Source organism: Perca fluviatilis, chromosome 9 (genome assembly GCF_010015445.1).
Source record: "Perca fluviatilis chromosome 9, GENO_Pfluv_1.0, whole genome shotgun sequence".
In the NCBI taxonomy this organism is placed as follows: domain Eukaryota; kingdom Metazoa; phylum Chordata; class Actinopteri; order Perciformes; family Percidae; genus Perca; species Perca fluviatilis.
This window is the reverse complement of record NC_053120.1, coordinates 23,378,259-23,404,713: the sequence shown is the minus strand read 5'-3', so window position 1 is coordinate 23,404,713 and position 26,455 is coordinate 23,378,259. Positions and strand designations below refer to the sequence as shown.

The 26,455-nt window shown below is 40.0% G+C and overlaps 2 protein-coding genes across 5 annotated transcripts; one reads left to right on the top strand and one right to left on the bottom strand.

Moving 5' to 3' along the window:
• Positions 1 to 721: 721 nt before the first annotated feature.
• On the top strand, positions 722 to 24,495 carry tpm4a (tropomyosin 4a). 4 transcript variants are annotated; one of them, XM_039810425.1, is made up of 9 exons: positions 722 to 1,186; positions 3,559 to 3,684; positions 18,776 to 18,909; positions 19,069 to 19,186; positions 19,350 to 19,420; positions 19,523 to 19,598; positions 20,818 to 20,880; positions 21,355 to 21,424; positions 23,108 to 24,495. In XM_039810425.1, the coding sequence occupies exons 1-9, from the start codon at positions 1,073 to 1,075 to the stop codon at positions 23,188 to 23,190; spliced, it is 855 nt and encodes a 284-aa protein (XP_039666359.1). In that variant the 5' UTR covers positions 722 to 1,072; the 3' UTR covers positions 23,191 to 24,495. The 4 variants fall into 4 exon arrangements, with proteins under 4 accessions (XP_039666359.1, XP_039666358.1, XP_039666361.1 ...); XM_039810424.1 differs by lacking the exon at positions 23,108 to 24,495 and adding an exon at positions 22,182 to 22,430 and having other exon boundaries at positions 731 to 1,186; XM_039810427.1 differs by lacking the exons at positions 722 to 1,186; positions 3,559 to 3,684 and adding an exon at positions 8,399 to 8,956.
• LOC120565078 (40S ribosomal protein S27-like) lies at positions 24,339 to 25,983 on the bottom strand. The gene is made up of 4 exons (XM_039810429.1): positions 25,835 to 25,983; positions 25,292 to 25,397; positions 25,096 to 25,206; positions 24,339 to 24,898 (listed from the first exon to the last, which is right to left on the bottom strand). Exons 1-4 carry the CDS (start codon positions 25,838 to 25,840, stop codon positions 24,870 to 24,872), a joined length of 252 nt encoding a protein of 83 aa, XP_039666363.1. The 5' UTR covers positions 25,841 to 25,983; the 3' UTR covers positions 24,339 to 24,869.
• Positions 25,984 to 26,455: the final 472 nt, after the last annotated feature.

The following is a 26,455-nucleotide window of genomic DNA, read 5'->3' as shown; positions in this document are numbered from 1 at the left end:
CTTCTGATACATTCTTTTTTTTCTACTACCCCTGATGATCATAGTTAAAATAACCATACAAGAGCTGTCTGAATTGCATCACATAGTCATAAAACCAAAACAGCTTGATGGTACCATGATAGAAATTTGAAGGATGCGAAGGTTGTATCATCACACTACCTCATAGAGCATTGCAACTGAGTGAAACAAACTAATCCCTGTTGCATCTGTTGTTCATACCAGGTAGTTTTATGTTTTTACTTCCACATTATGGCCTAGCTAGTTTGAGTCTCCTTGATGTTTGACTTTAATGCCCAAATATTATGACAGTGTGATTACAGAATAGGAACTTTCTCCATCCATCTTTATCTCTCAAAATCTCCCTCCACCTACTTTGCATTTTACTCTCTCCCTTTCTCATCCTCTAATATACACACTCTTAAAGGCCCTGAGTGTGAGATGCTGTGTGCCAGCAGGACTCTTTATCTATTGACAGGAGGTTATATGTGGAAACATGACCTGCGTTTCTCTCTCTGATCTGTGGCCCTCTCTGAAAACAAAACAACCCAAATAAGGAGATCAGCCACGTTGGAAGAGTTAGTGAGTAGAGTGGAGAAGCCAGACCAATCCTTAGAGAGACCTTGGACGGGTGGTTTGATAGGGTGGAGTACGTGTCTGAGAGCATGATAGTCAGGGAGCCAGGATAGAGTGGAAGTAGAGTGGTGAGTGAAGGAGCAATAGATGGAGAGGGAGAGGATGGAGAGAAAGATTGAAAAGAGGAAGGGAGGGGTGAGAGCATGGGAGGAGAAGGAGGTGATCAGAGACTAGAGGCAGGTTCTGTTGCAGTTTAAATAACTACCCATATAGGGCTCAACTCTCCATCTCTGTTCACAGCTCTTTCTGTCTCCTTTCTACTTTCTCCCCGTTTCTGTCTCTCTCTTTTTCTATTTCTCTGCAGCCTTGTTGGACTCCAGCTCTCTCCAGCACTGTACATAAGACCTCCTACATCTAAACACAACAGGAGACAGACTTGCGCTTTTTGAGGCTGCATTTTTTAACATCTCGGACAGGGAAATCCAACCAAGCAGCCACCATGGAAGCCATCAAGAAGAAAATGCAGATGCTGAAACTGGACAAGGAGAATGCTATTGACCGGGCAGAGCAGGCAGAGACGGACAAGAAGGCAGCAGAGGACAAATGCAAGCAGGTGAGAATGAAAGAGGAGAACAGAAAGAGATGGATGGGTCAGCCGTGATGTCAAAGGCAGTGCCAAAGTGTTACAGAGATCAGAGATGCTGTTTTTGATTAATGAAATAGCAAATAAAATAGTAATATTAAAGATATGGATTAACATAACTGCCAAAATTGCTCCAGACTCAGAATAAGCCATACTTAAGGCTTCTCTCTTCATCCAGTTCTTAAGATAATCATCATACCAGACATACCTTTAAGGAAACTGCCTGTAAACACGTTTCACATTTATCTATTCCACATTCCTCACAGCTAATTTACTTCTTTACTTGGCTGAATCACAGCTAAAGAAATATAAATATTGCTCAGAGACTGGAGGGTAAATTCAACAAATCCTAGTGACGGTATGGGAAACGCAAACACTTCCTTAAAAGGCCAGGCAACGCTCTTAGGATAAGCTCTTGAAACTGTCGAAATCTCAATTTTGTTTAAGATAATCATGTACTTAATTTCCAGCTAAAATGCAAGCATCACAAAAATACACCAGCTTTTATTCATCAGGGTGGATTTCTATGCAGTTATTTATGGGGACCCACCTGAGTCACCACACCACCTGAACACCACAAACAACTTAAAGGAATCAAAAGGAGATGAATGTAGTAACAATAGGGCAGTAGTAATTGTTTAAACTGTTTAAAGTGAAGCTCAAAGAAAACTGTTAAAATCCCCCTCATAGTGGATTTGGCCACTTCAGGTGATGAGACCACCCAGGATCATGATTTGTTTACATCCCTCCAGCACCAGTTTGCAGAGAGTTCGTCTGTCTCTCATAAAGCCTATTTGACAGGTGTAGCCAGCACAGGAGACAACACACACAAGAAGCATGCAAATGGATACATGTGGACACAAATGGGCTATTATACACACAGACACACACACACACACACACATGGTCCCAGGCACATGTGTGTTCTTACTGATAAGAGCTGTATTTTTAGGCACCAGAAGAGAACAGTATGGAATTCAGTAGGATTATCAGAAGCACTTCATGGGGGGGGGGGGACACTGATTAGGTGGAACACTTAACCCTGTGTGTGTGTGTGTGTGTGTGTGTGTGTGTGTGTGTGTGTGTGTGTGTGTGTGTGTGTGTGTGTGTGTGTGTGTGTGTGTGTGTGTGAGAGAGAGAAAGAGAGAGAGAGAGAGAGAGAGAGAGAGAGAGAGAGAGAGAGAGAGAGGATTAGGCTCTGCATACCAGGGTTGATGTCATGAGAGACTGATAGTAAACCATTACCATTTAAATGTTCCCATACATCATGAAGTCACTTAGACTCCCAAATCTGCTGCTTTATCACTAGTCTAAATTCAAACACCTAGGCTTTGACGGCGTCCCATCACACTGAACTATTATTTAGACGCAGTAACAAACACACTAAACATAATGGATTGTGATCTATTATTGTACTCATATAAACAGGATTTTTTTAAGTTGGTGAAAGTTTGGGGTTAAAACTCATCCAGGGTTCAGTGCATTCATTTAACTTTGTTAGAGTGAGATTTGTCTATTAAAGAGGGGACAGAAAAGAATAGGGTAAAATAGAATGGAATAGAATAGAATGAACAGAACAGAGCATAATATAATAAAATTGGACTGAACAGAATGGAACGGAACATAACGAAACAGAGCAGTATAGAATGGAACTGTATAGAATAGGGATCGACCGATATGGATTTTTTTTGTGCCGATGCCGATACCGATTTTTTTTCATCAGCCTTAGCCGATGACCGATACGGGCTGCCCAATATTTGGATCTGATACTGCTTTTGCTCCCTCAATTTACATCATAAAAATGTAAACCCTGTCACACTGGATTTCGGAATCTGCTCTGCCATTTCTTTAAAAATAATAAACAAAAACACAGATCAGTGTCACTTCTGCAATCTACATTCATATCACCCAAATGATGTGTGCAATGTGCATCATATGGATGGGTGCACTGCATATGATTAACTGTGCAAGGGTAAAAGGCTTTCATCAACATCTACAACACAGCCTTGATGATGCATTGCTTGCTGACATATTATAAGACAGATATAATCAGGTCATCACAAAATGTCCTTTGTCAACACATTCAAATAATTTAAGAAAACAATAAACCTGAAAAGTAGCCATTGAAATAAAGTGTTTGATTTGTAATTTAAGACTGCCATCGTGCTGGAAGCCTGCCAGGCTTAATCCAATAGTGGAGTTAGCACAAAGGCAGCAGTGCACAGAAAATTTCCATGCCGAACGGAGTTGGGTAAAAAGATAAATAATCTATAACATTTAAATAAAAACACACTGAGCAAAGACAGTGTAGTGAACTGGACTAATAGTCTCTCCTGTTGTAGCTGGAGGAGGAGCTGATGGACCTCCAGAAGAAGATGAAGCAGACGGAGGACGAACTGGACAAATTCTCTGAGGGCCTGAAAGACGCTCAGGAGAAGCTGGAACTGTCTGAGATAAAAGCTGCAGACGTAAGTGAAAGGTCACACACTCATACTGTACATACACACGTACACACAGGGGAGTCTGGGTCAACTGAGTTTACTAACTTCACTTGAATGAAAATGAACAGTACTGTTCCTATTGAATCATTAGCAAGAGTTTGAAAGTAGTATTGACAAGAGGCTTCTGCTTTTGTCATTAATAACTTGCTTTTTCCGACTTTGACACATACTCACTTACCATGGCGCTGAAAACCAGAGCCCATTATTCCACAGCTGGATGGTTCTAAGCCAGTACCAGCTGTGGGTTTACTTTGATCCACAGTGAATGGTTGGAGCACTTCAGAGACTGATACATTCCTGTGTAGCCACTCCTGAAAGATGAGCACATGGATAAACTGTAACCCCCGCACCCAAACATACACAGACACAGACACACACACACACACACACACACACACACCCATCTGATCTTTTCGTTTTCAAAATCGTAATCCCCCCCTCCCCCCAACCAATGCTGCCTCAGACACTTTTTGTGCAGCTCCCTCTACAGTTTTATACAACTTAAACGACTTTGATGTGTAAAATCAGTGTAGTTCCCATTTAAGTAAACTTTTATTGCAGGACCTTTACTTGTAATGGAATATTTTACACTGTAGTATTGGTACGTTTATTACAGTAAAAGATCTGAATCCTATATGAATCTTATATAAAGTCATCATTCAAGGGGATGACTGTGTCCTCTACATCAGACACAAACTAACTCTCAAATTGGCGAGAATGTTTTTGTATACACAAATAATTAATTTCAGTAAATGTAGCGGAACATTGGACATGTCAGTTGTCCTGTGGCTAATCAGCTGCAATCTGGAAAGAAAGATCATATTTTAGATGGTTGGCAACACCGCAAACCACAGCGCTGTATATCTGTCAGTGGTGGTTCCTCCCTGCATCTGTGCACAGACGTTTGTTTGTGTGTGTGTGTGTGTGTGTGTGTGTGTGTGTGTGTGTGTGTGTGTGTGTGTGTGTGTGTGTGTGTGTGTGTGAGTGTGAGATAGAGAGAGGGGGGAATTCAAATATAAACAAAGTCCTTATTAGGGAGTCAATTATTTCCAAGATATGGATAAAATATCACTTATCATACCAGTTTAGCAGTGACATTTACTTTTAATAACAATCGCTAAGAAGCCAGTCATTCCAACTAAATTACTAAGCAAACCGTGCAGGGTAAATAAGCAAAAAGAACCATCATAAAAACTAAAATTCTCCCAGCTGCCACCAAGATGTGGTATTGTTTGAGCCTTGTGGAGGATATCCCAGGGAAATGCAGTGTTGTACTACACACAAAGAGAAAGGAAGTGTCTGACATAGGGACTAAGGCTGAGACACACTGGATTATCCTCACGCTGTGATTAAATAAACTCTGAACAGTTCTGAGAAGCCTCACATGTAAAGTGGGTCAAGTGGGCCCCTGGAAAAAGTAGTTGTTGAAGTTGTGGTTTGAGCCTGACTAGGTAAGGCTTCCTTCCACTCTAAATGTTTGTTAAAAATAGACGTTTACTTTATTTACAGTGAATTATATTCACACAAACATGTCCAGCTACTAAAGCTGCTCTACTCCACTTCCATGAATCCCCCTTCACATGTCACTTATTAGAGGCAGCAGTCAAGTCATTACACATCTCAATTCACACAGAGAGCACGACCAGATTGGAAACCTGGAGGGGGCTGGGGAAGCACAACAGTGTGAGTCAAAGACCCCACAAAAGCAAGCAGTTGTGATACATAAAAAAGAGTCTGTTTTAAGGAGGTTAGATCACAACATTTGCATAAAGGATGCCGAGAGCTAATGGTGGTAAGAGTCAGAGAGGGTGGCATCTTGTACTTTTAAATACAGGTATTTATAACAGCATTTACAGCAGCAATAGTTACTGTTTTAGGGGAAAGCTGGACTGTGGGGGCGGCCGGGCAGAGAAAGCAGGGAGAAGACAGGGGGGGCTCTGGTATGTCAGGAATGCAGCTAAGGCAAATAGAAAGCCCCACACTCCTGTGTCTAATGAAATCAATGCGTCCAGCTTTTCCGGTGTAAGGGGCAAATCAGACAGAGAGGGGTTCAATCAACAGATGAGATTGATTGTAAGAGATTTTCTTCTTCACGGTGAACAGCAGGAATGAATTTGAACTGAACATGAACTGAAGCGAGTCGAGAAGAGATCTTCTGGCCTGCTACTTGCTCGTCCAGACAACATGTTTGCTCACAGGGCCAATTGTGTGAATAGGAAACTGAGAGAGTAAACACAGGCAGGGCCAGCAGAGAAAATTGAAGGATGCAGCATAAATCTGATTTACAGCCACACAGTGAACATCATCTACGAGCAGGCGGGTGGTGGACGATGTTTGATTGCTCACTCCTTTAAGACAAATAGTCACACGGTTCCTCAAAAATGGAAATACTTATTATGATTATGCATGATTACTTAACAGATTTGCCCGTAATATATCATCTTGTGAGGACGACTTTGTCATTTATGTATTTATACATACCCCATGTGGTTAGTTTGCTGCATGTTATATCTAATGATTCATCCTTTTACTTGTCAAATGTTTAAAGTACTGAACTGAAAAATACTGAAACTGAAATGTACAGTAAACTGCAAAAATGATGCACAAGAGTAGAACTAACAATGTAACGGCGCAGCCAAAACTTTACACTGAATGTAAGCATCATATGACATTATCATATAGCACATCATCAAATGATATTGTAGCCTCCCTGATGCTGGGTTTTTGCAGTCAGTATCCATAATGATATTTGATAATAAAATCTGTGTTTTATATAAACACATAACATAAACATTTTAGTAAGGATTCCTTAAATTTGGTTATTACAAAAAGGATAAGAACAAGCTACAGAAATAAACTTGTACACAAACTATGTAACGGGACACTAAATACCTTATATCATATTTTTTATATTTCTGTAATGCAATTTCTTGCTAGTTTTTGATTAGTCTATATTGACGATGTTCCACTTCTGGGATTGTTCATGTGCCGCCGGAAACTAGGGAGGAAGGTCTGGCAATGCGAGACTACTTTTCCATCGACATGTATGCTGATAACGAGTTAATATCGTCTAATATATCGGTCTAGCTCTAAACAATATACCATGTTATCTCATCTTAATATTTTTAGCTTGTGACCATTTATTGCCATGGTGATGCTAAATCATGACCCCGTATCTGTGATCTTTAAATCATTTAAGAAGAGATGTTGCCTTCTGAGGTTTCCCATTAAAGAGGGAAGATGAAAAAAAGAAAGACTGTAGCAGCATATTGCGACCCCTCAAGTAGAAATGCACCATCCAAATTTTTCTCTACCAAAACTGATTCTGAGACCCTAATTCAGGGTATTTGCCGATATCAGTGGTCAATACCAGTGTTATACATCACTGCAATTTATGATGACATTCAAAGAAACTGTATTTAAAGTGATGGTTCGGAGTAATTTACCCTAGGGTCCTTTGCACCATGACCTCGAGCCAAACACCCCCCCAGAAGCTTTTTTCACCTGGGTCTAACATTGGGCGAGTTAGCGTAGAGTAGCATTAGCCGCTGATTAGCTTAGCGCAGGGGCTAATGGACCCACGTTTGTATCTCGTAAATGACCCCACTAATAATGCCCGAAATGATACCAAAGGTCTACACTAGTACAAATAGGTTATGCACTCATAAAACGATGGATTGGAAAGTTTGTAAGTACACCAGAAGTTTATGTAAATAACACTTGCCTGCTGGCTTCTGCTCTCTGCTGTTGTTGTTGCTGCTGTGAGACGAGTGCTTAGGGACATCTACAAATTACAACACTGAAAAGAGACTACTCTACGCTAACTCGCCCAATGTTAGACCCAAGTGAAAAAAGCTTCTGGGGGGGTGTTTGGCTCGAGGTCATGGTGCAAAGGACCCTAGGGTAAATTACTCCGAACCATCACTTTAAAGGTGCTGTAGGTAGGATTGCGAAATCCAGGACTTTGAACATGGACAACTTCTCAGTCCCTCCCCCTTTTCTGCTAAAGCCCAAAACGGTCTCCTAAACCCCTCCCCACAAGGGAGAATGACACCCCCCCCCCCAGCCCTAATTGGTGCATCTGAACAGGGAGATGTGGATTTTTGCAAATAGCACAAATAGGTGGTGCCAGAGGAGCCAATTTTTTTTTTTTATTACCTGCTTCATATAGTTCTACTCGAACATAGGGTCAGTTTCAGCAAATATGACAGAAAGTTAGTTTTATAAATCTTACCTACTGCACCTCTAACGTCACGGTAGCCTATCCATGGTATCCGCTTTATAAGGTCAGTAATTGGGGCCAATACCGACCATGCTGTTTCAGCATTCAAATACACAGCATATACTATGTTTTCAAGCAGAGTGGAAACTTCGAACTTCAGTCTGTAAAGGAAAATTTCACTGTCAAATCAAGTTTGTGTGTGACATCTAAACTATTGGCACTGCGCCATTTGATCTGAAATTAATTCATCGTGGCTTTCCTTTTTCTTTTGAAAGTTTCGTCGTAGCAGTGATCACATCAGTCACAGGGATCTCACACGTACGCGCGCGCGCGCGCACACACACACACACACACACACACACACACACACACACACACACACACACACACACACACACACACACACACACGCCCCGCCCTCTCTGACCTCATCATCCCAATCATCTCTCTCCTCCTCCGGCACAGTCTGGCGCTCTCCGCTCTCCTCATCGCGCAGCTTTTCCAATCCTCCTCCTCAAACTCTGAAGTGTCCGGACCAAAAACTGCAACATTCCTGAGGACAACTTTCTATACTGCACATCAACGTATCATTCCTACAGACCAGAAGAAACATTTGGAGAACACCTGGACGCCGTGACTTCCTGGTTATATAACTTGTCTTGCACTTGAACGACTCCTTTACATTCCAAAGACTTTGGCCTTGGACCTACATCGATTTTTGTCTTTTTAAATCAACAATCAAACACTTTTTCCCCTTATTTTATTATTCTGAATAGACCAAATAAGCAGGAGGCAGTAGCTAATTAAATTTTTTTGCACAACCTAGAAAAAGTCCAGCGTTTTTCTCTACGTGAGGTCTTAAATTAAGTAACAAAACAGTCAACAATGGCGGGTTTGAACTCTCTGGATGCTGTCAAGAGGAAGATTCAGTGTTTGCAGCAGCAGGCCGACGACGCAGAGGACCGGGCTCAGGTCCTACAGAGAGAGCTGGACAGTGAACGGGAGCTCCGAGAGAAAGTGAGACAATCAAATCCTCGACTGTTTTTTTTTTTTTATAGGTCTTTTCTCTCTTTTATATCCTCGCTCCGCTCTGCTATCATCCGCCAGACTCACCTCTCACCTCTCAGGCTCTTAAAAAGTCATATTAGTTCATGTCATTGATTCATTCGCGGGCGTGATTGTGCCACAATGCAAGGCGTTGGTCTGTAATGAAAAAAAGTTTGGATTCCTGCAGGTCTTTGCGCATGCTCAGTGATGTCTGATTCACAGGCCTCTGTAAAACTACAGTGAATAATGTAGACCACGTAGACAGCATTGAACCTATTGTACATAATTTAATTAATCTATTCGACTGACCAGATTACGTCTTAATAATACAAATTGTGTTCATAATTATATTGTAACTACTTACTTATGAGGTCTTAGCAGCTTTTAGAGCTGCCAGCATTTAGATTAAGGGGATAATGTTGTGATTCTCCAGGGATATTCACTACTTACTCTCTCAGTGGCTTGCTCAGTGGTACTTCAGCAGGGTGGTGGATGTGTGCCAGCAGCAGCTGCCTGGTTGAACGCCCAACCACCATACCATCCTGCCTCCACTGATGATAGGAAAATAAAGGGCATATACTTAAAAGTAGGCCTACTCTGTTATTAGGGACTCAAAGGAATAGTCTGGAAAATGTGCCTTTTTCAACAAGAGCTGAAACTATTACTCACTTAATCGATCAACAGAAAATAGATCAGTAACCATTTTGATCATTAGTTACTCGTTAAGGATTTATTTTTTCAAAGCCAAAATCACAAAAACTGATTCCAGTTTCCTAGATGTGAATATCTTATGGTGTAGTAGTCTTTCCTGATAATGAACTGAATATATCTTTGGGTTTTTGAACTGTTGTTCGTCAGACAAAACATAACCTTGAAGATGTCTCTTTGGGCTCTGGGAACTTGCGATGGCCATATTTAGCTATTTACTGACATTCTAGACCAAACTGTTAATCTGAACATTAAACAATAATGAAAGATATCGTCAGTTGCAGCCCTAATTTCAACACTTTCATGTGTTAACATTTAAACGCACAGTATTAGCAGCAGTTGAAGTAATTAGCAAGTCATTTTTGAAGTTCCACAAATGTGTGGTTTCTCAAACTAGACACATTGAATGGAAGTTTTGAAAGTGACTCATCCGTTTTTCTTCTTCTGAGTATTCACCCATGTCTGTCACCTGCCTGTCTCTTGACTCTGCCCACATCCGTGTGTTGCAGCTTTACACAGAAAAGGTAGAGGTGGGATTGGAGAAAAAATGCTTAGCAACACAGTTAGGTGACAGTCTTGACTTGTTTCACGTGCTGCTTTATGGCATTCGGTGCCATATCCTTTGCATAGGGGCTGGATAATGACAGGACAAGCAGAAAGATTGAAGGAGAGTGGGAGGGCAAGGTGTGGCTGTAAAGATATGGGAGCTGAGATGATGAAAGGAGCTGGCGTGCTGAAGGACTTACCCCTTTGTTACAGACAGCCTATTAGGTAACTTTGAACCAATTTGACAATTGGGCGTTTGGTCAGCTTGTGGGTATTCGTTCTGTAAGAACTTGTATATTCACATCGGTGACAGTAATCATTATCTTAAATTAATTAAAGTCTTTAAGTTCGAGGTCACAGTGTTTGTCAATGCATGTTGGGACATATAAAGTACCTTGACTTCAACATTAAGTGTGGTGATTGGCTGGTGGATGGCTTCTGTTCTTCTTCGATAAATGTAATGAGCTTATACATGTTTGTTTTGTTCAGAGGAATCTCCAACCTGCAGGCATACTTTGATCAAAAGCATTGAAGTGGGTATAGTAAATGGATGGATGACTTGTATTAGATTTCTCATAGTGCATATTAACATTTCATCTTCTGGGATAGTAAGACACACACCTCCTATGAATTTCTGATGTTTGATGAGGCATTTTCCACCACTTGTACGAGTGCAGTGACTGTGTAAGAGCCAAAGGTAGTGACACATGAGTTTGTTGTATTAACAGTATTTTAATTCAGAATTCAAATCTTAAAATAACAAATCCACCATTTGAAAAACATGACACATCTTGCAAAATAATAGTAGAAAACAAAAGGATAACATGCACTTACAAAACTGCATTTTAGAAATATTACGGTAACAGTGACACTTTACTTTAATGCCCCCTATTTATAATTTTTGAGCTGTGTATGTAAACATATACCAAAATTGTTGTTTTTAAATGTAGTCATAAGCAGATATAAGGACATTTTACAGTATTCTCAACAATTAATAACAACTTTTCCAATTAAGACATTTGATATAGATACAACTGTGTTATATGTTAGTGTCATTCATTATCTGTGTATATACCAGCACCCAGTTATGGATGCTTCAGAGAGGAGTTAAATGTGTTTACAATAAACACTTAAAAAAAACATATGAGCATATAACTATATTATAGTGTGAAAATTACTTATTACAAGTGTCAATACTGCTTATGAATGCTAAATAGGCGGGATGAATTGGTTCTTTATCTGCAGAGTAGATAATGTTACATTTTACAATGTACATGTTTTCCATTTCATCCCCATCAGCCTTAATGTGTTAAAGCAGTTTCAGCTGTCACACTGCTCACTCCATGTGCATTCAAAGTCAAACAGAGCAGTGCATTTGTGTGGCGAGGTTGGTGTGGTCCCATATGTGAATAATTAGGGCAACCTGCAGTTATTCCTTGGCACAAAAACTCTTTTCATTGGAGCTTGGGGAGATCAAAACAGGAACCTTGCTGAGTGTGTTAAGGTAATGAATCATTGTTTGAAAATGTGAAAGCATCAGAAAAAAACCCCACTTGGCAACATATCTAACTAGAAAATAATATGTTCTTTTGTGTTATTTATAGTGTGGTATTGACGCCTCTAGAGATGTTACTCAACCGCTTAGTAATGCTTTAAGGCTCTGTCAGATTACAGAGACATGACAAAGGCTCATTTGACCTGCTTAGATGTGTTTTATTTACGTCTGTTGTTCTCAATGAGCTGTTCATTCTTCATAGTGTTCACAGCAGTTACTTGTTTTTTCAGAGTTGAGAGTCAGGCCAAAGATGATGATTTCTACTTCATTCAAGGCCCTGAGAGCTGTGTGAGCAACTCAGATCAACCAGATTGCCTGCCTTTTTGTAATATGGAAGCACAATTGTGATATTTGCTTCTGCGATACACATATTCTTTTATTTTATTATATTTGTGAGACAAAATAATGACTTGGTTAACCACAAAACAATCAAATTATCAAAAATGACAATAAAAGATAGCATAGAATTTAAAGCTTAAATGTATCTATTTCCCTTTTTGAACTTTTTGAATGCTGTCATGGTGATAACTGAAAAAACAGATAAAAAGGGAAGTGGAACTCCGAAACCTCCACTGAGGTATAACACGTTGGGAACCAGGTCTCCCTCCAATACTCCCCAGGCTGCCCCTCCCAGGATGTCGTCTGCCGACTGGTACAGCACTTCCTGTGCTTATACTCCCAACACTTCCTGTCCCTGAGCTCTGTCCCTGATCAACAAGAAGATTAGTGTGTGTGGTGGACTGAAGTGTTTCTTCACAAGTTTACGTAGATTCTAGTCAGTGGTGTACAACTTCAGGGAAAGTTTAAAGGGGAACTACGCCCATTTTCAAAATTCATGTTATTCTTAAAATATTAGTAAACATGAACAACTCTCCCCCAAATCCAAAAACTAGAGTGCTAAAACCCAAATGTGTGATGTCATCAAGTATAAAGTCCGGAACTGCTCCATAGACAATGAATTCGGAGAGATGTTATAGATGACACAGGGCACCAGGGGAATGTTCTGGGTACATGGGAACATTTTCAGTTTTGGGAATTGAGAACACTACACGAGAATAAAGCTTGTTTGGGTATAAAAAGAAAACAAACATTCATTGTCTATGGCCCCAGACTTTATACTTGATGACATCACAAGTTTGACCCTTACTTTTTCTGGTTTCTGGCTTTGAGAGTGAGCGGCTCATGTTTACAAATATTGATTGTACTTTCCTAGGCCATGGAAATAACATATTGGAATTGTAAATTTAGGTGGTGTTCCCCTTTAATACTTAATACACATCTTAAATGTCCACACACCACTGTCTCCATTCATGCAATTTCTTCATCTACTGTAAGACATTTACATTGGATTTCCTTGACACACTGAATTTATTTTCTACATACATGACAACTGTGCTCATTTTACACCCCTTAAGTCTCATATTGAAAGCTAATTGCAGGAATTTATTTAGACATACTTCCCTCAGCTCATGATCAGTTTGTCAAATTGAACTAGAGGTTTCATCTGTTTGCTGCTTGGTGTGGTCACTGGGTTTGACGGTTTTCTGCTAGGCCTCTCGCAGACTACAGCAGATTCTGTGGAAAGATTTACTTCCTGGTTTCACTGTTTTCTTTGGACTTTCTCCCTGGGAATAGCTCAACTTTCCAAATATAAGTGCCACATGTTGATACGTTTTGGCAGTCGCTGGCATTCTGGAGAAAACTCCCATGTTAGTGGCTTGTGGCTTAGCTGATTATGCAGGCCAAGGTTGCGGGTTGGTGCTAGCAAAGCTAAATTTGCTATAATGTCATTAAGAAGCATTTAGAGAATGGAAATGATGCCGGTCTTTTCATTTATGGATGCATGCTAAGTTCAGTGAGATACTTAAAGCATTTTCAGTGATGCTTTTGTCAAAGCAGGATATCTGCCTCTGTTAGCATGTTGGTGCTAGTATTGCATAGTGCAAGTGGTATTCATTTAGCCTGAAAGAACTGTATAAAACATTTTACTGCTAAGATAAACTGCTGCTAGGATTGCTAGTAGTTAAATCACCCGCCCTCTATTTGTTCAGAGACCACACAATTAAAGACCTATGGTGTTTTCCAAAAATGTCATTAGGTTGATGTAAATTCCAACAAAACCAAGATGGAAAACGGTCTAAATAGTTTGGTTCCCAGTATATTTCGTGGATTCCAGAAGGGCCTTTTTATAAATCGGTTTGCAGGGAACTTTTAGTCAGGATTAGACACTTGAGTATTATGCGGCAGAGCCAGAACGAAACACTCAAACAAGACCTGTGTGAAAGTCTGACAAATTCTTTTTTGCACAGTGAGATCTCATTGTGATGCTTGTCTGGAAGTTTAATGACCTTCTTTTACATATCACACCTCATGACAGGTTGGCTTATACATTGAATGCAGCTCTCTTTGCATGCCAGATCTTCACGGGAAAAGATTACACACATTCAGAGTAGCAAGCAGCAGTGTCAGGAATAACTTCCCCTGAACGCTAACAGCATTGTGCAGCTCATTAGCCTACTGCCCTGGAATTAGCCAATAATTAGATTCCTCTTCCAATTGTCCTTGATCTTGTCTCTAATACACTCAGGTATTTCTTAAGTCATTCCCAGTAGAACTGTGCTGTATCTTCAAGTCAGGAAGGAGACTGTTTACTGAGGCCACAGCTACACTACTGCCTTCTCATCTTTAAGCGGCGTTTTAAGACAAAAGCGATCTCCGTCCAGACAATTGTCCATATAAACACATCTGACAACGCACGAAACATGACCATTTGCATACACTGAGCATGTTTCTGGCTCTGTTTAAGGGGCTCGGAAACACCGTAGTATTGTGGACGCGAGGCGTAAATGTAGCAAAAGAAAACATAGTAATGTAAATGTAGTCGGTTGAGACTAGTGACAGAGAGGTGAAAGGAAATGCACATTAGTGTCCTGTATTCCAACATGTTGTAGTTTGTGTCACTCACCTATTGATGCTGCTCAGGCAGCACTGACTGTTAAAGGAATAGTTTGACATTTTGGGAAATCTGCATACTGCTTTCTTGCCTTTAGTCTCTTCTTGAGTTAGATGAGAAGATTGATACTGCTCTCATATCTGTACATGTTTGTTTAATCCATACAAAAAAAATTTAAGTTTTAAAATGTCTTGTTGTGGCTGTGTGGTTGCTAGCCAAACAGTGGAGACTGAGAGGTGACTGCAACCGACCAAGAATAAGTCTTGAGTTTTGTGTAGATTAAACAAACACAACAAACACAAAAACAAATTTTAATTAGTGAACTTTAGAGGTGCAGGTAGGTGGATTTAGCTACCTTCTGACAGAGCCAGCCTAGCTGTTTTCCCCTGGTTCCAGTCTTAATGCTAAGCTAAGCTAACTGCACGCTGGCTGTAGCTTCATATTTACTGTACAGACATGAGAGTGGTATCGAACTCCTCATCTAACTCTCAGCAAGAAAGCACATAAGCAAATTTCCTAAAATGTTGAACTATTTCTTTAAAAATCCTTCAAGAATCTTACAATTCCTCACAAATCTTACACTTCATTCGTCCTTTAGCAAGGCACTAACTGGTCCAAGGGAGCTGGCTTATGTAGCCAGCAGTTACTGACATATAACTCTCCTCTTGGAAAGCACTGGTGTTACATATTAAGCTAGCTTGATAACAGAGCAGCTACTTGTCGTCAGTATCTTTACAGATATATGTGTGTGTGTGTGTGTGTGTGTGTGTGTGTGTGTGTGTGTGTGTGTGTGTGTGTGTGTGTGTGTGTGTGTGTGTGTGTGTGTGTGTGTGTGTGTGTGTGTGTGTGTGGCTGCTACAATCTCCCTGATACTCCACCACGAACATTCTCCATAGTTTGTTTTACCATATAAGGCAGTGTGCGTCCCTGGCAGCCCAAGAATGCAAAGTGGTTGCTAAAGGAAAGGGGCATGGCCAGAGACACAGATAATACCAGCAATGAAAGAAAGAACAATCATAGGGAGGAAATGAAATAATGTTGGGCAGCTGACTTCCTGTCACTTTTTTCAAGATCCTCATTTGTAAAGTGACGTTAGAGTCTATTCTCAGAGTAAAGGTTTGTCGTTTGTGACTTAGTGGTTCTTCAGTGATGTTTGCCTAAACATTGCTGTTACATTTATTATTTTCATGCAAAAGCTCAGAATACTAAAAGAGCTTGTGCTGCTGTGCTTTAAGCACTGGTTAAATTATTTTTTATTAAGCTGCATAAGGAAATACATTTTCAGCATAACCTTCGGGACTTAAAGAAAAAAAGCTCATCTCTTCTCTCGTCATGGCTGAGTGAATAAGAAGTATGACAGTATGTACTGTATGCACATTAGCATTTTTACTTGACACAAGGCTGCCTCTGTTCATAAGGGGATTCCCCTTCCTGTAATTGGGTAAATCCGATGACAGATAACACTCCAGGTGGCACACATTGGCTTGCGAGTGTAGATATGCTAGCACCATAGTGGTGTTAGCTAAGACTTTAGGTTTTTGTGTTTGTGTGTTGCCTGACGACACACATTTTACTGGGCAGGAAACTAGCCGGTTGCTAGCTGGTGATGTTTGTTTGAGAGGCAGAGATTGACAGAATTAGAGTGCCTGTTTGCATGTTTGCAGTGTGTGTGTGTGTGTGTGTGTGTGTGTGTGTGTGTGTGTGTGTGTGTGTGTGTGTGTGTGTGTGTGTGTGTGTGTGTGTGGAAGTGCATTACAGTGACTGATGTGCCGGTGTAGCTGACCTAGCAGCTCATGAATAGCATGTTTGTTTGTGTGCAGACGATATTCTTCACAGCACATTGCTTCACTCAGGACTAACGGAGTAACAATAATATCTGTTATTTCAGGCTCCGGTTTAATTCTGTTCAACATTTCTCACCAGCTAGATGTAGTGTCGACAGACCTGTGTGAAGGACATAGCTAATGAGATTTCAAGATGTTCGACCGATTTATGACTTTTCATTCATTCAGCGTTGGACTATGTTTTCCTCTATCAAGTGCTGTCTGTTTTAAGGCTTGTCAGCGCTAGTCTGACAGACATTTCCTGTCTCATATCAGCGGCCTCCCCTGTGAGCTCTGGGTGCAGTAGGGCAGGACCTGGGAGAGGACAGAGAAAGAGAGAGAGAGAAATAGAGGTGGAAAGACTGACTGGCTAGTCAGCAGTCTAGGATGACATGGAGGCTAGAGGGAGAAAATCTTAAAAATTAAAAATGTGGCCCGTGCCAGCTGCCAACAAGCAGGAAACCATGCTTTCATTTCCTGAAATATTAAGTCTATGACAGAATGGAAGAATAGTCTGGATGAAGGTCTTCTTATTCTCAGCACAAACAGACTTAATAACGCTTCCTCTGAGCTTTCTAAGATCACTCTTCCTCTCTCTGCAGTGCTACCTTTCCTCCTTAGTGCCAATCCTTTCTCTTATGTTTCTCTTAATGACTTTATCTCGCCAAATGCGTATCGGAATGATTCACCTACCTGTAAGCTGAATTGCAGACACTTTGTCTGTTGATCTGACAGGCAACCTGACTTCTGGACTGAATGACTAGCTAATGAGTCACTGACCTACTAACTGCTGCCCTGCAACTGAGCACAGAAGAACATATGTTTGTCTAAGAAATCCCCAGCTGCTTCGTTTTAGTAACAGGGAGTAAACCTGTGTGAGTACTCTGGGTTTGAAAGAATAATTTAGCAAAAGTGCATTTATGTAGTGCTGTTTGAGCTGCCTGGTTGTGAACTTTTTACAGTGGTCTCTTTGTGGTTACTTCTGTATGAAAACTGAGTTGGGCTTGTTTCCAGTTTGAAAGCGGCTCCCTAGGAGGTGGTGGTCGGATAAACTTGCTGTCCAACAGAGAGGAAATGCCTGTATAGTTGTCTGTTTGCTTTCTTTTTCCTCTCTCTGCCTTTGTTTACCAAAGGCAGATGAGAAGAAAGCCCATTTGTCCACCCTACTTGACCCACTTCTGCATTCACAGTCTCCGGAAATTGAGTTTTTGTAAACATTTCATTCAAATCCAAAGTCCCGTGATCTTCAGATATTAAAAAGGATTACATTTATGTCCAGTCTCAGCAGATAGTAGTTGTGTTCATCGCAGGTAGGCCACTCTTCTATATCAAACCCTCAAGGAACCTCCAGCTGTCTTAATTTCACTTATTTTTCATCAGCTTGACATCTATTGATTTGGGAAACATGAATGGCCCTAGAGAGCATAAAGAATAGATTACAGTATCTCACTTACAGATGTATTTTAGTTTACTTGCAGTCAGACTTCTTTATGTGGATTTAATATGATAGTACAGAGTACAGACAAAAGCTTTCAAAAGAAGATGCACAGTTTCTTTGGAAACATTGGAAAACACTAAAGTTACTTTAAATACACTATAAAGTTTAGTTTTTGAATCCTAATTTTACATAAACACATTAAAAGCTTTGCCCACTTGCAGCATGAGAGAAAAGGTGAAAAGTCTTTATTATATAAAAAGTCTTAACTGAGGGGGAAAATTTGCTAAAGTTACCCTTTAGTAATTCCAAAACACATAATCATTTTTGAAAACGGAAGTGGTTAAGTTTAAAAATGGAAGATTCCTCAGTGTGGAAAAATGGTAGAAATTACCAAGAATATGTGCTAAGATATTAAAACAACAATAAACAAATTAAAAAGCATGACGTTAAATTATTCTACCTATCTCTCATCACTCAACCTAATAAATTAGCTTAAATTAATTTATCTAAGAGTGGACTTATCAGTGTTGATTTTTACACTGTTACACTGTTGCTGTGCAGACATAGCTACAGGTTGCTATATATTTTTTTTCTTCTAGATGTTCATACATTTTTGACAAGCTGCTTCACCCCACTTCCCTCTTTGTGCCTTTTCCTTCTCTTCCTGTTTTATGGTGGGGAAGAGGGGGGAAGGGAAGACCAGCTTGGGTGATTTAAAGTTGATTAACTAAATTTCTCTCTTCACCCTTTTTTCTCATCCTCTTAGGCGGAGGGTGATGTAGCCGCTTTGAACCGTAGGATCCAGCTGGTGGAGGAGGAGTTGGACCGAGCCCAGGAGAGGCTGGCCACGGCACTGCAGAAACTAGAGGAGGCTGAGAAGGCCGCAGACGAGAGCGAGAGGTCAGTCGCATTAAACAAGATTCAACTTTGATATTTAGATTAGAATATTGTTTATGTGCATGTATGCCTGCAATTGCCTGTGTGTTAGAACATGTTTTCACTGCAACACCTGGCTTTCACAACATAATTTAAAGCCTTATTTATGTCTTGTCCAATCAGAGGGATGAAGGTGATCGAGAACCGAGCGATGAAGGACGAGGAGAAGATGGAGATTCAGGAGATGCAGCTGAAGGAGGCTAAACACATCGCCGAGGAGGCCGACCGTAAATATGAGGAGGTTAGACTTTGACAACGGGAGCTGGTTTGGAGAAAGACAGACATCTTCAAATTGGGATGCACTCCCCTTTTCATTTTCATATTTTGTTTTTAATCTGACCTGCTCTTGCCTTCCGGGGACAATGTACTTCAAGTCCAAAATGTTTGATTGTCTTTCGTCCCAGGTGGCCCGTAAACTGGTGATCCTGGAGGGAGAGCTGGAGAGAGCTGAGGAGAGGGCCGAGCTCTCAGAATGGTAAAACCAGTCAACGCACGAACACAAGCGCAAATACACACATGCCCTCACCTGTTGCTCTTCCATTAAAACCAAGCATACCATGTTGGTCCCTCTCCACAGTAAAGCCGGGGACCTGGAGGAGGAGCTGAAAAATGTGACCAACAACCTGAAGTCCTTAGAAGCCCAGTCTGAGAAGGTGAGTGACATGCTGCGTGTGAGTCATGATGCATTATCAATAACTAGACACTGCAGCAGAAATACACATTTAGTGTAAAGTAATACTTTATACTTTATACTATACTTTTTGGTCTCCTGAGGTGCCAGATTAGTGTTGTTTTTCCACACAGGAAAAATGCATCAGACTGCAGCAAACATAACTTTTTTTTATCCAGTAATGTCCAAGATAAGCATCATGTCAGGACTATGTGAAAGGCTAGCTACAAAGTGTGAGTAAAAAACACTTGTTTACCAAGTTGGGATTATGAATGTATCTACTTAAAATGCATCAATGGTAAAACTTAATTTTCTACTCATTTTGGCAAATATGAATCTATGCAAATATATGAAGCTGGCTGATGGTTAATGGAGTTACTTTCGTTCTCTTTCACAAATACACAACCTAAATATATACAACAGTCCTATATACTGAGCACCAGGTCTGGCACCCAGCACATACTCATCTCCATTTCCCTGTATCCTATCATTTGGGCTGCTCTCATGGCTCAATGGACAGTAATTTGAGTGAGTAGGGAGGGATGCCAAATCACCAAAGTATTGTTTTATACTACCTCCATTATAATTGTGTATCATCAGGTCCTACTTACAACGCAACCATTTATTTTCCCCTCAGGCTGTTAAGATCTGAATGTATCAAGAGTGCAAGACCTGAACTCTTTGTGATCCACCGCATGACAAATTAGCCACTGTGGCTGTTTTTTATATATGCAGGGCTAATGGCGGCGTAAGGTGTTACGGTATACGTGATCCAGCAGCCAGTAGAGACCTGCAGCACATTCTTCCTGTTTACAACGTAAAATTCCTCCCCAGGTACAGACAGGCAGTAAAATGGCATGCCAGGCTAACCACATGACTGCTCGACTTTCAGTAGATGTCATCGCTTTGTTCAGTCATGTGTACTATGGTTGGCATCACAGCAGAACTTGTTCCCCGGCAAGACCAACGCCTCTTTCGTGCCACTACCTTCATCCTAACATATCACTCCTCAGAGGGAGTGGTGCCGTAGCTGTTGGAGCAATTATAATCCTTGGATGATACAGAAGAGAGAGAGAGAGAGAAAAAAAAAAAAAAAAAAAAAAAAAAAAAAGAGAGAGAGAGAGAGAGAGAGTATGAGCATATGTTTGGATATCTTCCATTGATTAGGTCATGTTTTTCTCTGTGTCTCCGTATGTCAACAGTACTCAGAAAAAGAAGACAAGTACGAGGAGGAGATCAAAGTTCTAACTGACAAACTGAAGGAGGTGAGATAGTGATTCTAGTGATCACACAATTTGAGCATATATTGTATGTTTTTAAAGTGAAACAAATCAGCAATGAACGGGCACGACACCAATGCCGTAACTGCAGCGTCTCTGGACCTTTGTTGCATGTCATCCCCCATACTCCAATACCCCATACCTATCTTCCTCCAATGTATGCATCTTTAAAAAAAAGGCCGAAATGTCAAAAACTGATTGACGTAATCATAAAGTTTATATCGCAAACAGTTATTTTTGTTACTGAATTGATGATTTACGATGGTCATTATTCATTTTATCAGCTTAATATCTGCATGCATTGAAAACCTAAATGTCACGTGAACGTATGAAACTTGTCATTTCTGTGATTACTTTGGAAGATACAAAACAAGCTCTTGAAAACCTGCAGCATACCAGTCCTGTATGCTGAATTGTTTCTTTACCATGTAACATACTGTGTGTGTGTGTTTCCGTCAGGCTGAAACCCGTGCAGAGTTTGCAGAGAGGACAGTGGCCAAACTGGAAAAGTCCATTGATGACCTGGAAGGTATGAGATCAGTTCCACTCACATGGCATAGTTTCACATTTTTCTAACACAACCAGACAAAGGCAATTTATGACTTGTCTTTAAATGATCAACCAGTCATCTGGACCTAAGGTTGCATTCAGCTTCAGTAAATTAGGTAACATGTTTGTTTATGAACCACAAGCAAATAGTTTAGTGGAGTTTCCTGTAGGTCAGTGGGGCCAACTCTAATCCATCTTAATGCACACATGCACAATTGCATTCATTTTGACATAGACCCCACAAGGAGTGTCCTATTTCAGCAACACTGCACATATTTTCTGTGGAAAAGAAAGGGCTCCCTTCCAAATGTACTGAAACTCCTAAGCTAATGGAAGACCCTTGTTTCTGAAGGACTACTACATGTCAGCCATGGCACAAAGAGGACAGAATGTGCTCAGAGGCTATTAGATCAGCATTATTAAGTTGTTGGACCACAGACAGCTGAGCTTATAGAGTTATTGTAGCACTTTTATGAGACATTCAAAGCAGGCTTAAATGCTCAAAGCTCACCCAGCTAAAGAGCCGCAAGCGTAATTAGATATGCATCATTCTTTCTTCCATGCATTTCTGCATCTTTAAAAAGCCTGACCTATTTTTCTTTTTGTCTTCTCCTTCCTCCCTCTGGTCTTCTTCTTCTGCCTCCATCTGCCTCTCATTCTTGTCCTGCTTTCGGCTTGTTTGTGTCGCTGCTGTCCCTGGCACCTGCCTGTACTTCCTGTCGACCTCTGACCTCCAGATGAATTGTATGCTCAGAAGCTCAAGTACAAGGCCATTAGTGAGGAGCTGGACCATGCCCTCAATGACATGACATCTCTGTAGATGCTCTGACTCTCTCTCTCTCTCTCTCTCTCTCTCTCTCTCACTTCCCTTTTTCTGTCTTGTGCTTTGAATTCATCTTCTCTCTGTGGATCATACTGTATGTGCCTTCTTCCCATCTTACTATGCAGAAAATAATTCATTAAAATATTTTTTCTTTCCTACTTTACAGCTTTTGTCAATCTGTTCTTGATTATTCATACAAGTTGTATATCTCAGTAAAACATTTGATGCATAACCTCAGCTACGGTGTGTACATTGCCATGCACTATGTTATTCCTGTAATTAGGTAACCAACAGTTTGATCTTGTGAACGTGTTGGTTAATGTACATGTACCTCTAATTATCAGCAAGTTTATTTGAGACAAGGTGAGATTTACTCTGGTTTTTGTGTGACTTAATGCAGTTTACAATCCCCTATGACCCTTTAAAACACTTTTTTGCTTGTTAATCTATCTCATTTTATCTCAGTTTCTGATATTACATATAGTCACGTGTGTTCAAGTATGGACTAATAGTACACAAGGTAGCATCTAATACAACAAATGTAGCACACAAGTCCACTAAAAAGTCCATACTGTAATCTACTAACAGTCTTCTGGCAAAGAATGACAGTCAGCAGTTTATGCATGAAAGGCACAGCGGTGTGGTTGAGGTTTTTGCATGTGGCACAATTTTAACCAAAATAGTTATGCAAAACATCTGTCCAGTAAAACAGCGCTATGTGCTGTTTTGCAATGGATGTTGTTTGACAAACCTATAAAGGAGAATAGATTGTCATGACCAGAGCAGTATTATTTGCTGATGGTTGATTCTTCACCGTGTCACTTTTCTTCTTCTCTCCAGAGAAATTATCACAAGCCAAAGAGGAGAATCTTGGCATGCATCAAGTCCTGGACCAGACCCTGCAGGAACTCAACAGCTTATAAACACACAGAGAGGAAGCTGGAGAGGATGAGATCCTCATGTAACATTTCTTAAATGTTCGACTCCATTCCACATTTCGAGCTGTAAAATCTTTATTCCCCCTGTGAAGGGGGATTAACTTAATGCTTCTCCCTAGTTGTTTTTTTTCCGAAGGCACACCTTTGTTTCTTTTCTTTTTTTTTTAAGATGGGAAGTCATTTTGCCCCCATTCTTCTTTTTTATCTCCACCTGTGATTGCAGAAATCCCCCCTCAGAAATGATTTTTGACCACTTATTTAGAAAGAACTGGCAACTGACACACAGAAAGAAACCTCAGATTTGGTCACTGAACCACTTAAACTGGCTCAGTTTCATTGACGTGCACATACATTAAGCCTCTGTCTATTTTAATACATATGCTACAGATGGTGTTGGGTTTCGCTCAGTCTACATTGGTATGGCTCTGAAGTGCCACCCAGTGGTGATATGAAGTTAGTCAACAGTCTGGTTTTTCTGATCATGCTGTACCACCCTAAAACGCTACAAGACAATAGACATTCGGCTTATGTGTGCTTGTCTTTAGCAGTATCCTCCCAAATCTGTTAAACAGCACAGTGGTCAAATGGACAGGTGGCCTTATGGAAAGGTTTCATTGATTAATAAACAGGTCAACACACATGCTGCTCAGTCACTCAAGGCGTCTTGCCTCTTTTGCCAATCCCCAATTATCCTGAGGCCTACATGTTGAAGATGCACATTTATGTATTTATGTGCATCAAAAGTTTTTCTACTCTATTTTAATGTGGGGATCTGTGCAGAAGCTGAGAGCTGTGCATGTACGGTATCTTGCAGTGACATGCATTTCTAAGCTGTACTGCCTTTCCCTAAGCTTGACCTGACCGTTGACACATTCTTCATCATTGCCATGCCATAATGTAGCCAATATAACAGATTTACAATATATTGTATTACATAAGCGAGCTGAACCCCAAACCACTGGAAGCTCAAGTCAACTTGTATCAACCATGGATACTTATTGTATATAGTAGAATAATGTTAGGTATTTGAGAAATTGTATTGCTTTGATTATTTTTGGATTTGTTTCATTTACATCACTTCATTTTTTTTGCTAGGGGAACTCTCAAGACCAAAGAACACATAACACAGACAATAAATTCTAAAAAATGTTTTATTTTTGTTTGTGGTGGTCATCATGGTTTCATCTCATGCCAGGGCCATGGAAAGGGTCTCACACATGCCCGAGACCATTTTATAATATTTCATTTACCAACTCCCTCTATGTCAACCTAATAAATGTTTTACAGAAATCATGACTCATTGGACTCTTTGTGCATTTTGAAGATTTCATAACATGTTTTACTTAATCAATACAAGTAGTAAAAACCACTGTACATTAAGTGCTTCATCATATCAATTGGCTATATATACAATTCCATCTGAGCATATTGGAATGTGTATTGATATTGGATGTGTATGATTTAACTTGTGCTTCCATAGCTCCTCTCCTGCTCTGTACTATGAAACACTGAGATCAAGATATGGATCAAGAATGGTCAAGATACATATTTCTCTACGAAGGATTTAACACACTTAAAAGCACATAGTGTGAGGCTCAGACTCATTTTTCCATGGTCCATTCTTCCATTCTGCTGCCTGTCATGAATGTTTTGCACATTTCTGCTCAGGAATATTTCTTTCTGAAGGCACAGCCTAAACAGACAAAAAAAAAATCAAACATTTCAATATCTTACCACAGGCCGTAACAAGGATATAACTGAAACCTTTCACCTTTTATTTTATACAAACTGTAATCATCATTTATCCACTCACTTTCACACATCGTGGAGAAATAACTTAAGCAACATTAAAAATATGTATACAGTATGCTTTTTATTTATTTGTTTTACCTTCAGTTAGTCTGCATTTCCCCCCTGCTGGTTGGCAGAGGATTATAGAGCAGCCTGCACAAGGTACCACTGTCTGGGCATGGCTAAAAATGGTGGTGATCCTGTAACACCCTGGTGAGTATAGATTACAATACAAATTACAATGAAACACATTAGAAAATCAGTGAGGAAAATTAGCTGGTGGTGCAGTCCTTACCTGTGCATTTTACATCCATGAAGTAGGAGTTGGGACTCTGCACCAGCCTCTTCTTCTTGTGTTTACTCCTCTCCTTGGCAAGACGAGGGTACAACAGATCTTTATCCTGCAACCGAGATCAGACATGAGAGAATTATTAAATATGTCATTTTAAAGAGTTAAATTAATATTTTGTGTTATAAACTTATTCCCTGAATGACGATGCGATGATAGTTTGTTTAATGTTTTGGTTATACCGTAACGCCACCTACAGTCTGATGAATGAATTGCTACTTAGAGCAAGTACACAAACATGTCCAGGCAAGCCTGAGAAGCTACAATTGTGTACTGAATACAGATAATGATTTTTAAAGCACATTTATGCAAATTCCCGCTGTACACGTCATTTATCAACTGATTACCAATGTATCATTTCGTATAATGTTATGTTTATCAAATGATAACATACTGTTTAAGCAGCGTTCTGTCAATCGCAACTGTTCTACAAGTTCTAACGTTTCTAATCAGAAAAACAGATATAGCAATAAAAAGATTTTCACTTACAGACATTTTTGCTCAAATCACTCAGGTTTATCGTCCAATGCAAATACGATGTAGTAAGTGCGAGTTTAGTTTTAAGTGCACCAACAGAACCAGCTATACCTACTTTGTTTTTGTTCTGATGAACGTTTATGGAAACTGAGATCCAGCGGCAGGCGGGGTCTTTCTCTTTAGGGGAGGCGCGACAGTCGGATAATAGCTACTCAGATAATACAGGATGAACTGTTCATGTTAAGTACATAATAATGTTACTTTAATAATTACTTTTGCAAACAGTATAAATAAAGAGTCAAACACAGCTACACTGACACATCTAGCTGTTTTTCAAATAGACTATGCGGTCCGGACATAGAAAATATCTACATAGATAGATAGATAGATAGATAGATAGATAGATAGATAGATAGATAGATAGATAGATAGATAGATAGATAGATAGATAGATAGATAGATAGATAGATAGATAGATAGATAGATAGATAGATAGATAGATAGATAGATAGATAGATAGATAGATAGATAGATAGATAGATAGATAGATAGATAGATAGATAGATAGATAGATAGATAGATAGATCCCAGTAGCTTAAAGACATCATACACAACATACACATACATCATAAA